The 13,552-nt window shown below is 38.5% G+C and overlaps 1 protein-coding gene across 1 annotated transcript in view; it reads right to left on the reverse strand.

The window, feature by feature from the left end:
• Window positions 1-13,552, reverse strand: part of BMERB1 (bMERB domain containing 1) — a 49,258-nt gene that overhangs the window by 14,596 nt on the left and 21,110 nt on the right. Inside the window, exon 2 of the mRNA XM_034065784.1 lies at window positions 9,763-9,886. Coding sequence (XP_033921675.1) covers window positions 9,763-9,886 — 124 coding nt within the window. The remainder of the gene's footprint in view (window positions 1-9,762; window positions 9,887-13,552) is intronic.

A 13,552-nucleotide genomic window follows, 5' to 3' on the forward strand; every position in this document is an offset into this window, starting at 1 on the left:
TGCAGTGTGCTTGGGATGGGAAAGGCAAACGGGGACACACAGTCACAACCACGTATTAATCCTATCTTGCAGAACAGTGTGTGACACACCAGGCTGTATCAATGGCATAGCCATGGTATCCCTCATAAAGCTGGGCTTGGTATTTTACCTAATGGTACCTTATCTTCTTAAACTGATAACCTGACATGCACATTTATTCAAAAATACGTATCATCACACAACTGCCTCCTTCTCTACAGCATCAAAGTGCAGCCTATAATCCTAGAGCAAGATACAATAGGGGGGAAAAAAGGGAATTCACAGTAAGTGATATTTTGTTAAGATTATAGAAATGTGAAGGAGAAAAGATTTATTACTCCTTTCCATTAAAAGACAGATCTTGCTGGAAAACACTAACAACAACTACTCTATTAATAAAAAATACCCCCCAAAAAAAACCCCATCCAAAAAAAAAACCAAACCAAAACAACAAAAAAACCCAAAATCAATCCACCAACACCAAACTGGGTTTGTTGGTGTTCCTTCTTTACTCTGTACCAACAGCTAAGTGCCAAAACTCAAAGAAAAGCACTAGATGCTGCACATGTAAGTAAACAGTCCTCACAATTCAATGCTTAAGCTCAGAAGAGAGAAAATAGGTAAGACAGTACAAAAAGTAGCAGAGGAAGCAAGAAAGTAGAAGTCAAAACATCTGCTTAGCAATATACAACCAGTAAGTTACCAGTGCTATTCACACTCTTGACAGTCTGTTTATCTTTTTACACTCTACCTCTCACACTTAGCCAGGGTGATACTTCAGTGTGTCACTGTTGCCACAAGTGACATTAAGCCATGGGAAGTCACAGTTGATGCTACATTAGTGAGTCGCTAAAATAGAGATAAAGTATTTGGTTGAAAAAGTAACTGAGATTTGAAATGAACCTCATTCATACAAAGACAGCAATCTTTGCTGCCTTTTCTCACTTCAGAATGGAAACACTCCACAAAGCAGACTTTTTTGTACACTATTACTTTTTGAGTTTAGCCAGTAATGAGGTTGTTTCATGTTCCCCCTTTGTCTGAGTCTGCTGGATTTACTGCACTCATTCTAAATTGAAACATATGATTTCTAAGTTGATTTACTGAAGGTTATCATCACCGAAGGACTTAACATCTCACTTCTGTGATTATTGTGTAGCTTAACGTTACTTCACTTTGCAGTGGTTGCATAAAGCCAGGCAATCGGCAGACACACCTTTTTATGCTACAAAATACCACTGTGCTATGCATACTGCAACAGACAAAGGTGAGAATCCTATCTATCTGATGTGTTACTCTTCTTATTAGAATATGGACAATAAATTTTTCTCCATGATAGAATTGTCCTAAATTTGAGATTCTACTATTGCGTCCAATGCCCTATAGAATGACCATTACTGAAGATCCCACCTCTAGTGCTACTAGAAATGGATACATCGATGTCACAGCAAATTGAGATTTATGGGGTTGTTTTTCAAAGTGGGAAAAGGATAATGCTTAAAAATGTAAGGAAACAAAAAAAAAAAAAAAAACAAAAACAAAAAAAAACCCCAAACCGTAAGCCTAATAGGAAGCAAGAAAAAGCAAACAAACCAGGGATTAATGATGTACTCTGGACAGCTAATTAATATGTGGGACTGCTAGGATGAGTTTATTACCAGGACAAAGTCAAACTGCAACAAACATATCTACATAAAAGGTAAATGTTTCTGGAATTACAAGTAAACAAACGTAACAGTATGAAATGGTCTAAAAACCTGAACAGACCTATGGAGAATTTGGGTGATGTAGCTATTAGGAGCACTCTGGAGAAGAGGGAATCTAAGTATGCAGTAAAAGTGTACAAAGACAATGATCAATTTTAATTCTGCTAAGTCAATGTGGAGGTGAATTTGGCTTTTGTACAGTTTTAGTTTAGCACTGTAATAACCACACAGACATTAAGCAAATACCAAGGATTACAATATTTTTACAGATAAAACAAGTTTAATGAGGTAAACCTGTTTTCAATAACCACCTAAAGCAACCTAATAGAGATTATTGTTTAATATATTCCCTATAAATTTAAAAATTGCCATTCAGTATCACCTACATGGCAGAAATAACCACTCTGGAGACAGGTGGAAACAACTTTCACAGTTTTAGTTCAAGGTCATCCAACATAGCTGGCTTCAAGTTTTTGCTTTCCATCTGGAAAGCCAGCAGTATCAGGCACTGACAGATTTCCTGAGGAGCATGTTTCATGATGACAGTGAATGCTATTTTATAAGAGCTCCATGCGTCTTCTATTCATAGGCATAGGCAGTAACTGTGGGTGGTAAGATCACACATATACTATTAATATTTATTGGGTCAGAATATGATAATACATTTTAAAATGCATGTATTTTGCACTACAAATGATTTTAAGGTTCAGTTTTGATCTGTTCCTGTATCATACAGAGGTCTGAGGTTTTGCTGCCTGTCTCCTCTGGCAGCTAAAGTGAGTTAACATATGCATTATCCATTTCTCACAATTGTGTTTTCCATCACAGTAGATTTCCATGCCCCTGAGTGACACAAATCCTTAACTGCTTCTGAAGCCACACACAACTATCCACAGCAGTAACACATCATATGTGCAACAGAGAGTATGCTGCCTGAGCAGCTCCCTCAGCTTTTGGGTCTTATCTCACCAGGAAAACAAAAAAAGGAAGTGGGATAAGGAGAATTAGGAAGGGAGAGAGAGCATGCGTCTTCTGCAGTGGTGTGGTTGCTTTCCTTAACAGAGAAGACAGACTGAAAATTTACAGTTTGACCCAAACCTCTTTTTTTATAGAGAACATTTTAAGAAATAAGCTGAGAGAAGTCTGAGCCAAATGAGGAGGAATAGTGGCTAGCTGTAAAATTACAGCTTTTCCGTACATATTGTCTCCTTCATATCAATATGGGCTGAGTCCTCAGCTTTCTGAAAATAAACCCAGAAGAGCTGGCAATAGCATACAATGGCCTTAAGCTGTATTTTCATTTCCTGGGCTGACTGGAGATGGTCACCACAGCTCCTGGCATAATTTTATGAAATTTCACAGTATCAGTAGCATAGAAGGAGAGATGCTGCAAAAAAACCACAATTGCTACGTAACCCTGATGTATCCTGAGGTGGTTCATCCTGGGCACTAACTGAGACAGGGCCCTGAGACAAAAATAAGTTTCGACAATGTAATTACAGAGCAAATGACAGTGCATCTGCTCTGCCGTGACTATGGCTGCCTGAGCTAAAAGATGATTGCACAGCGTAAATTGTGGCATTACCTAATTGAGGAAGGCTTGATTTTATAATCTGAAAATCAGTTCCACATAAACTCTAGGTAATTCTTCATAGCAAGCAGGTATTCAGCTGGAAATAATATGGACTTCCTGCATATGAATAGTACAGCTGCCTCCAGCTATCTTCCTTTTCTTTTTAAAGGAGGAAATAGCATGGAGCAAAGCAAAGGACAGGCTTACAAAGGCTAATAGCATATTTGACTCTCAATTCATACCAAGGTCTGCAAAACATAACCTGTTAATCAATTGCTTCAGCTGATTTTGCTTTATTTTTTTGTAACCATAAACAGAAAACCGAGAATTATTCTTAGAATTATTAGAACTAGAATTATTAGATAGCTGGGCTCTTTTAAAGTATACACAAGATGAACTGTTTCACTGTGGTATATAGCATGTAATCTGTTAAATGGATAAAATAGTTCAGTTGCTTTCCTTGGCTTTCAAATACAAAAAATTCAGGGGCCAAACTAAGACCATGCCCTCACACATCTCATTTTATTGCGCTTCACTCAGCAACATTGAAAAGCTGCATTTTGCAATAAAGAAGCCTCGCAAAATCAGAGATGTCAGTTGGAGTTTCCTGTACAGTGTGCTTTTGCTTCACTTCAGAGTTCCACAATGTTACATTGTTTAAATGCATTTTTTGTCTTCCGGTGCTTTAGTTTTTAATTGCTGAAATGAGGTTGTACATTACGTTTAGTACACTAATAAGGAACTTCCACTGTTCTCTGCAAGGCAGAGACAAAAGACCATACAATGGAATACAAGGCAGTACAAAAGAGAAAAAATCACATGGATTGAAAATGTATGGTTATTTGTGGTCCTCACTTTACTTTTGGTGTTCCATTTTTAAATGGGATAAATCCTCTTTCCACTGTTCTCACTGAATGTTCACATCTCCTGTATTTTGGGGATTTTTTTCTTTAACACAGTGACACAGAAATACCTATATTTGTCTAAGAGCAAATACCAAAACCAGGTATTCCCCTTCAACAGTAAATTACTGGTCACTAAAACCCAGCATATATTGCTCTGTGGGCCCAGTACAGAGATGCAGAAAAATTGCAACACCTTCTTAAAGGTATCTTCTGAACTTTAAGATAATTGTGATGGATATTACTACATACCTCACTTCTTCACCAGTCAGGAACGACACAATTTCTGGAAGCTGTCAGTAGGTGTCTGACAGTTTAATTTTCAGAGCTATGCTCTGTAAACTCTGCTCTGAGTTCAGGTTTGAGCCTGGGCATGTGGCCACCTTGGGTGCTGTACTTGGGGCCATTCATTGCCTGCTGCCAGAGCCGGAGGCATTGGAGGTGGTCGCTAAAAAAGCATTGGTTTTTGAGGACCTTAGCTGGCAGCCCATAGCCCTCTGTGCCACACAGGCCACCAGACAATAAGGAGAGTGCACAGAGTTTGTAAGGAAGGAAAAAAGCTCCTCGGAGCTGTTTCAAGAGCAAGGTGGGTGTCAGAGAAAAGGTCACTGCATGGGCCCAGCAGACAGGGTGGCCATTTTGTACAGCATGGTTGAGCTGCCACAAAATGGCAGCCATTTAGCCTCCTGCAGCCACAGAGCTCATTTTAACTGTGAGGGCAAGCGGTTAGCACTGCAGTCATGGCTCTGCAGTGAAAGGGCCCCTGCGAAGGACTTTTTTTAACCAGAAGCATAAACCTGCAAGCAGGTGAGTGACTTCAGTATCATCTGGTGACTGAATTCAGTATCATGTGAGTTACTGTTCCTGACTGACTGTCCAAATCTCTTCCTAAAGGTGGAAAATTCCTTCCCGGGAAAATTAACCTTTCTGACAATTACACAGACTGAAGATCGTGAGTAATTTCAATATCCAGTACAACACAGAGCAGCTTGATTATTCACACTGTGACTGTTGCAAAGAGGTGGGGGGAAAGTCATAAACTAAAAAAAAACAAGTTTTGATATTTTAACTCAATACTTAATCATAGAAATGTGTGTGAATTTTGTTTAAATATAATTGAAATTTTCCTCACTTTAATTCTGAAAACTGAAAATCTGGGTTTCTTGAACTAATAGCATGATTGATAAATACAGGCTACAACATGAGAGAATGAGCTTGCTTGAATATGCATGAGGAAAAACCCATATATAGTTTTGTATGGGTTTTGAACAGTATTCTATACCACTTCTTAAGTCTAATACTATTAAATAACTTTATTTTTTCATTTAATCCCACTGCTTGATTCACAAATACTTTTAAGACTTGCTTTGAAACAATGATGATTAAGAATCTCACATCTATCTCTTCATCATCCCACTCATTCTTTCACCCCTACAGGGTGATCTTCTAAAGCTTTTAGTGTTGATGAACTGTTAAGTAAAGATTTTATTTAGATACTGAAGTGTTACCAACTGTGAGTACTGTAATATAACATTTGAGTAAAGACGTAGGGGCAACATACTTCATTTTATCCTACTTGTTGAATTATAGCCTTCATTAGTCATTAGTGTTATTTTGCTCAGTGGGGAGAGAAGAATATGGGCCTCATGGTATTACTGTGGTAAAAACAATACCCTTGACACCTTAACTTCCAAAGCAAGGCAAGCTGTCTGTATGTTTTCCTAAAGACTCTCTCATGTAAAGTTCATGTTGCTTGCAGAGACACACATGCCATACAGATAACAGCTGAGGAACTGCCTGAAAGACTATTACATTATCAATGATGTCACATATTAGCAGGAAAAGTTTTTAATGGTTCATGCACAGATGTCAAAAATGCAAACCAACTTCAGGTCTGCTCAGCATCCAATCCTTGCTAGGTTTTTGTTGGTTGTTTTGTGAGGGCAGTTGTTTTCTGGTTGGTTTTGGGGGGTTTTGTTCTGGCTAATAATGCTAACCTAGAGCAGTTCTCTGCCAAATGCCCTTATTTTCTGACTACTGCATTTGTTTCCGCAAAATGCTGACATAACATATAAGACAACATATTTTGTTACAGAGCTGTTCCAAACATCAGTAAGGGTGTCTTTTATTATTATCCCATTTCTATCTTCTTTGTGTGTCTTCTTAAAGGAAAACAGTAATTTCAAGTTAGCAGTTTTAGAGCAAGCTCCTTTCATAGATTAAACCTGCATTGCTCTGAGAGGGAAAGAGTCTGCTCTGATTTCTATCAGCAACAGGTCTAGCTTGCAGTGTGGGTTTTTTTCCTATTCTTAAGTGTGAATACTGTTAAAACAGAATGTCTGTGCTGTGAAGAGTTGTGGTAATTGCTGGTTTGTGTAAGTAAAGCTGACAGACTGTATTCCTCCAACAGGAGGAAGCCCTGGTCACCATGAGGACTAGTGATACACTTGAGAACAAGCCCAACAGCTTATTTCCTTTATTTTTAGTTTTAAGGTTTTGTTTTTTAAAGCACAGCTACAATGTACAATGTAGCCAGATCCTAGCTTCAGGGTCTGGCTACATGTGTATAAATAAAAAAGTCATACAGAGAGACAGTGAGAATGAACCACTACTTTTAAAAATCATAGCTAGAGATGTAAGCTGTGGCTGGATGTGTAAATGATACAGAATTATTTCATCATATTTGTGCCTTTATAAGAACTAAAAGAAGCCAAATTTAACTCAAAAGAATTTCTACTCTGTTGCTAACAGCATGAGGGGAAAAAAAGAGAATAGAAACATACACATTTTCTCCACTACTATATGTATGTTTTATCCTTTTTTCTACAGTTGAATGACAAGCTAAAGCAGGTACAAGAACTAAAAAGATCTGTCTCTCATTAAAGCTGGTTTTGAACTCAGCAGTCTGAGCATAGGAGTACTGCTAGTTAGCAGCTACATGTTCAAAGTTGAGTCTTCCTTAAGCCTGTCTGAGTTGGCTCAGTTGCATGCTGTTGGTTGTATAGGTCATTCATAGGGTCATCTAGTTCTGTCAGAAGCAAACAATTACTAAAATTCATGACCTACATATAGACTTCTGACCTTGAGACACTGGCAATGCATTACTTCAGGAAGCAACCAAAAATATGGCTACATATAAAGTTTTTTACAATATGTCTATGAATTAGTTCGCGTAATTTGCTTAAATGGATGCAAAACTTGGACCACTGACATAACCATGAGCTGTGCTGTTAATCTCAGCAAGAGCTCATTAAAAGACATTTGTCACTGAAGACAAATGCAGTTGAGGCCCTCTGTCAGTGTAAACTACCCTGAGTGAAAGGTAGTAAAGAACATGTGCTGCTCTATTACTTGGGCATCGCTAGCAACATGCTTCTCACTTGTCAGGAATAAAATGTAAAAACATTTTAAAAACTGAGATAATGTCAAACAGACAATTTATTGGACTCCTAAAAGCTATTAATGGAAGCCTGTTCTCATTCTGGAGGCCATTGTTGGGTGAGAGAGGCTGCTTTTTCTTTCACACTTGAGCCAGTATGAAGAACCTGCTGGTTGTAAATGAGCTTAGAAAGGTGGGAAGCTTGAAAACTCATGATCAGTGCAGTCTTGATTTGCAAGTGGAGTCCCAGTGCAGAGACAGATGCCATACCACCATTTCAGTCAGTGGTGTTAACAAACTGAGTTTAACTCCCTCAAGGATTAATGAGCAGTGTCAGGATATTCTGTCACAGAGAAGGGAGCAGTCAGACTATAAATCTGTGTGAATATCTGTGAGAACACTGTCTCCACATCCCTAGAAAAGTAATCACTTGGTCCTGTGCACTGAAGGAATGAGAGGGTCTATGGCAGTGGCACAGATCTCAGCTCCTCTTGCTGAAGACGGGCAGCAGCAACAAGCTTAGCTTTCCATGACTTAAAAAAGACAAATGCATAGGGCCAGCAGTTGCTGCCGATCATTTGTCTGCTTTGCTAATAACAAGGGCCAAACCTAGTGGAGACTGTGATGCTCAAAAGAGCTTTCCGCAGTCAGTCAGTGAACCGGTGGGGAGTGCTCCCATGTAGCTCTAGGCACAGTGTATTTGGACAACATCTAATGCAGGAAGAGTACTGTTGCACAGTACAAATGTCAGTTATGTCCATTTTCAATAAGCAAGCTCCTCTGTGTTAAATTCCTCCCTCAAACACTTGCCAGGCAATACACAGTAAAGAGTGTAATGAGTGTGAGCATGGGGAAAATGAAAAGAACAGACTGGATACAAGAACAAACAGAATAAGTGAAGAGCATACAAAATGATGACAAGCAGATGTCCACCATGGCTCTCATTCACTGAGATAGTTTCAGTATTTTGTTTGATACAGAAAATATCAAGAAAAGTGCAGGGTTCAATGATGAGGCTTCTTACGGATTAAATCTATGTACAAGCCAATAACCAAGTAGTATTTGACTACCAGGGACAGGTGTGACAAAACCTTTCCTTTTATTTGTACCACTACAGCATTATTAAAGGTCTGTATCACTGCTACCAGTCCTTATTTCGAAAGGTATCTAAGCAGTGATTCTGGGCTGGAAGTCTTCTGGGATAATAGATAGATATCTGTGTTTGTTTGAGGGTGAGGCCTTCAACCTCTAGCAGCGCAAGTCAGGGCACTGAAATTAACCTCGGTGCAAGGGTTAAAGTACCAATCCTATCTTTGTATTTTAAAGAGAGAAAAGAGCAAGTTTTTTTCAGACTACTTCATTAATGCCAAGGGTCTGGGTTCAGCAGGTATTAGATCTGCTGAGGTTCTTAGCCTGTCAGCAAAGGTATTAGTTTTTGACCCCAGGTACTCATAGACAGATGGGGCTTCAAACTAATATACTACTTATTAGTAAGTCCTGGTCTTCTAAATTCAGTGATTTAGGAATATAAACCCTATTGACTTCATCATCGGAACTAGATTAATACTCATGAACCTCAAATGAGGCTCCTATGTCTGGCCCTTTTGCCAGTTTTGAAAATCCCAAAATCCCACTTGGAGTATTGATACTTAATTTGATACACCAAAATGTGTTTTGTTTTCACAACTTAATGGCTTTCATTTAACAAATGTCAAATCATGTATGCTATTAGTCCAGAACACGGTGTGCTCTCTTGTGACATGAACTATCTAAGACCACTAATGAAGTGAGGAATAAAACCTGAATTAGGTCAGACTGTGGAAGCTCCAAATCCACTACCTGTTGATATTTTCTTCAGACAAATATTCTTCCCATAAAGATTGACATCAGGTATAAAAATATGCTCTAGACATGTGTTTTGCTAAAGTTTCCTTTGTAAGAAATAGATCCCTTCTATGTCTTCTGCAAATCATACTGAATAAAAAATGTGCCAAATAAAAAAGGTAATTTCCTTTGCAACTACAAAAATAATTTCCCAATGGCATTTTGCAAGCGTTCACCTAACCGGAATGCTCTTTATCTTTCTTCCTTTTAAAATGTCAAGCAGATAAAAGTCTTCTAAATAGTATTTTTCCTATTTTGATTAATTTTGCAAAGTGTTTTCCCAAAAGTATTTATACTTACATAAACCTGAGTTCTGATTCTCTTCTAACTAAGACTTCCCGAAGTCTCTGGATCTTTGCCATCTCAAGCTCAATTTCCTCGGGCATCATTGTTGTTTCAGCCATTGAAATGATGTCAAGTTGACCTGTATGTGAAAGCAGAGAAACTGGGTTAAACTAGTCAAACCACCTTAATAGGTTCTTTCAGGAGTGTAAATTTAATCAGAGAACTATCTGACTACAGGGTAATTAATGCAAGTAGTAAAGAATATTCTAGCTAAATGCTGAGTGGTTTCTCTACTGTCTTGCTTTTTATTTTCCATATAAACATTTTGAAGTGAAAGAATCTGCAAGCCAATGACTTTCATCTTATAAGAATCTATGTACCTCTAAGGAATCCCAACTCAATACATAATTATAGCTACAGTTCCTTAATTGGTATCACTACAAACTTTGAAAGAACAGCCATAGATGGCTACAAAACTCACTGAAAGCCATTACTTGTAACTCTTTGGAGTCCTATTTTGGTGCAAGTGCAGGCAATGTAAACTGATGAGGGTTTCCCATCTTTAATTCTTATAACTCTTCATGCCATTCCATCCTCTCAGCTGGACTCACAGCTACACCCACCAGAGAAGGGGCAAGGATGTGATGAGAAGTGACACAGGACCTAATTCTTTGAGAGGCTGAATGTTTCTCACTAGTGCACTGAAATCAGTGAGAAGACAAATAGCACTTTGTAGAAATTGCTTGGCAATTGGTAATGCCAGGGTCCTTCTATGATTATTTCTCTGTAATTGATGTATTATCTCTTCTAATCCAGAGAAACAGAGTTATGAATTGTGCTCACTGAAGGGAGAAGGAACCTATTTATAGAAGCTGGATTTGCCAAGAGGCAATCAGGCCTCTGGAAAACCTTATTCCAAGGGTTCCCTATACTTGGCCTTCATTGAACAAGAATTTAGAGACAAAAAATAGAGTGCCTGCATGTTTTGGTACCCAAACGGAGACATATTCTGGAAAGCAGGCCTCTTTCAGCTGATTGGTTTAAAAAAGGAAAATAGAGAGGTCAAAGTATACTCCGCATGATTATGCACAAAAAAGGAAACAAAAAAAATCAGAAAAAAAGTTTAGTTAACTAAGAGGAGACAAATTCTGAAATCCCTCATGACAGACTAAGCACAAACAGCTGAGAAGAATTTCTGACAGAAACTTGGAGTAGGAATTAAATTACAAAATCTCAGTAAACACAGCCTCTGCATGACCTTAGTTCACAAAGACCTGTTCTCCCAAAATAGAAGCAAAATAAGGAAATTCTATAAATATATATAAAGTATATGCTTTTTTTTTTTTGTTATCCTGCTCATATTGTAAGTTTTGGCTTTATTTCATAATTAAGAAAGTGAGCAAATAAATGTTAAAAATAACTTTTTTTTTTCCAAGAGAACAGTGTTTTGAGGAAAAAAGTGAGACAGATTTTGAAATGTCTCTCATGACAGAGCAACCATTTCTCAGTGGCTGTTTTTAAAACTCAAATTGCAAAACTGGTTGGTAAAATAAGGCTTACCTTGTGTGTCTGAACACACAACTGCTGCCTGTAGGAGATGGATTTTCCTATTAGAAATCATTGTGTTTGTGGGGGTATATTTAGTTGAGGTGTAGCCTGGATGTCTTAAAAAGTGTTGTTGCAGCTTGTCATCAATGGCTAACTTCACAGTGTAAAGCACATGGGTCTTTTCAAATTCCAGTCACTAACCTAGACATTGAAATAGAACCTAAAACCCTTTGAATCCTAGATCTGTTTGAGGAACGTTGAACACAACTGAAAACGCCTTAGGGACTATTCATTAGGGACTGTAGTGATAGGACAAGGGGTAACGGGTTGAAACTTAAACAGCAGAGGTTTAGACTGGATATAAGGAAGAAATACTTTACTGTTAGGGTTGTGAGGTACTGGAATGGGTTGCCCAGGGAGGTTGTTAAAGCTCCATCCCTGGCATTGTTCAAGACCAGATTGGATGAAGCCTTGGGTGATACAGTTTAGTGTGAGGTGTCCCTGCCCATGGCAGGGGGGTTGGAACTAGATGATCTTAAGGTCCTTTCCAACCCTAACTATTCTATGATTCTATGACTGTATCCAGCCCCCACCTTTCCCCTCACACCCTTATCTACGTGTGTGGGAATGAGGAACCATAGCAAAGTCTTAAACTTCATAGCAGAGTACCTAATGTGCTGTGCTATCAGTAACAGATGGCAGAATTGTAATTCAGTATTCACTAGATGTTTATCAGGCATCAGCTAAAAGAAACTAGAACAAAGATTCTATAAGTTTTGCCTCTTGTTGCTTTTTGAGGTTCTGGAGTTATTTTAACTGCTTGCAGCATAATTGGCTTTGGAGCAAATTTATTTGCCAAAAATATGAAGCAGTAAGGAAGTCATTCTGATGCTACCATGAATTAAAACCAATAATGGTGGTAATTAGGAAAACAAAGTACAAATATATTACATGTACATATGTATTTTAAAATTAGTATTTGAGCTCAGAAAACGGGGCGGGGGGGTGGGAGGATGACTAGAGTCTGCAACTCTAGCTGTAAATGCCCCAGTGTTACCCTTGGATGAGATCAGCCATCATACTGTGATTTCAGTAATTCAGGAGGGGAATCATGAACAAGCTTTACATCCTAAATATGTGCTTAAAGTCAACACAAGAATTTCTGTGACAAGCAATAGTCTAGTCTGACCTCTTGCAGAACAGTGACAGATTCTCCTTCACATCCCACTCAACGTGTGCTTGAACCAGAAAATATTTTTAAAAGCTATCCAAAATTATCCAATGTTTTCAAAAGAATCAAAAATATAATCAAGGCACCACAAGTCTGGAAGTGGAGGGAAATAAATATAGAAACTGTAAGAGATTAGTTCACAACTTGTCTGTAAACTTAGAGATGTAGCTATAATAATAGAGATATAAGGAGTGGCATAGTTCCTCAGTACATGTGCTGTGAACATACTGCGAGGTGATTAATTCTCATGGAGATCTCAAACTGGAGGGAGGATTGGCCAAAGCTTGACTAAGGGAACTCTGAGAGGAAAAAGCGGACTAAGCAGTTAAAATGGGAAGAAACTGGGAAGAAATCTGAAGGCAAGGATATAGAGAACTGAGTATGGAGACACAGGAATGCTGGAAGAGATTAAAAGCCAGTTCCAGAGGGGTAGGCATGGTCTTCCAGGAGAAAGAACTGAATTCAATCCATACTTCATACATGTTCACCTGTGCACTTTTAAGAAATGTTATCATTTTTGCATCCCATCTCCAGCTTTTCTAAACCTCCCATCCTAAAAGCTAAAGACTAAATGAGCTCCTTTGACAGCTGCCAATTCCCTTTACACAGGTGAGTCCACAGGTCTCATAAACCCAACACAGCTGCAGTATGCCTTGTACTTAGGCCCCTTCTGAAGTGTATGCATTCTAAAGGTAGGTTTTGAGGGAAAAGGCACAACTGAAACACTTTAGTTCCCAGAAATCCTGAAATAGTAGAGCACAGGTGTGAGAACACTCTGGAAATACGAGCCTCTGAAGAGGCCACAGGTCAGGATTCCCACCTTACACCTTCACGATTGTGATCCCCACAAATTACCAACCTGTTTGTGTCTGAATTTCTCTTCTAATAACTGTGGATAACTGTTTGGCCTACCTGACAGAAGCTATGCTGAAGGATAATTAATTATTTTTCATAAAAGAGTTCAAGCTCCTGGGATGTAAACCACTTCGAAAAGACTATATTAACATTATTAAGCCTTTGAGTAAA

The sequence above is a fragment of the Melopsittacus undulatus genome, chromosome 8 (genome assembly GCF_012275295.1).
Source record: "Melopsittacus undulatus isolate bMelUnd1 chromosome 8, bMelUnd1.mat.Z, whole genome shotgun sequence".
Taxonomy (NCBI): domain Eukaryota; kingdom Metazoa; phylum Chordata; class Aves; order Psittaciformes; family Psittaculidae; genus Melopsittacus; species Melopsittacus undulatus.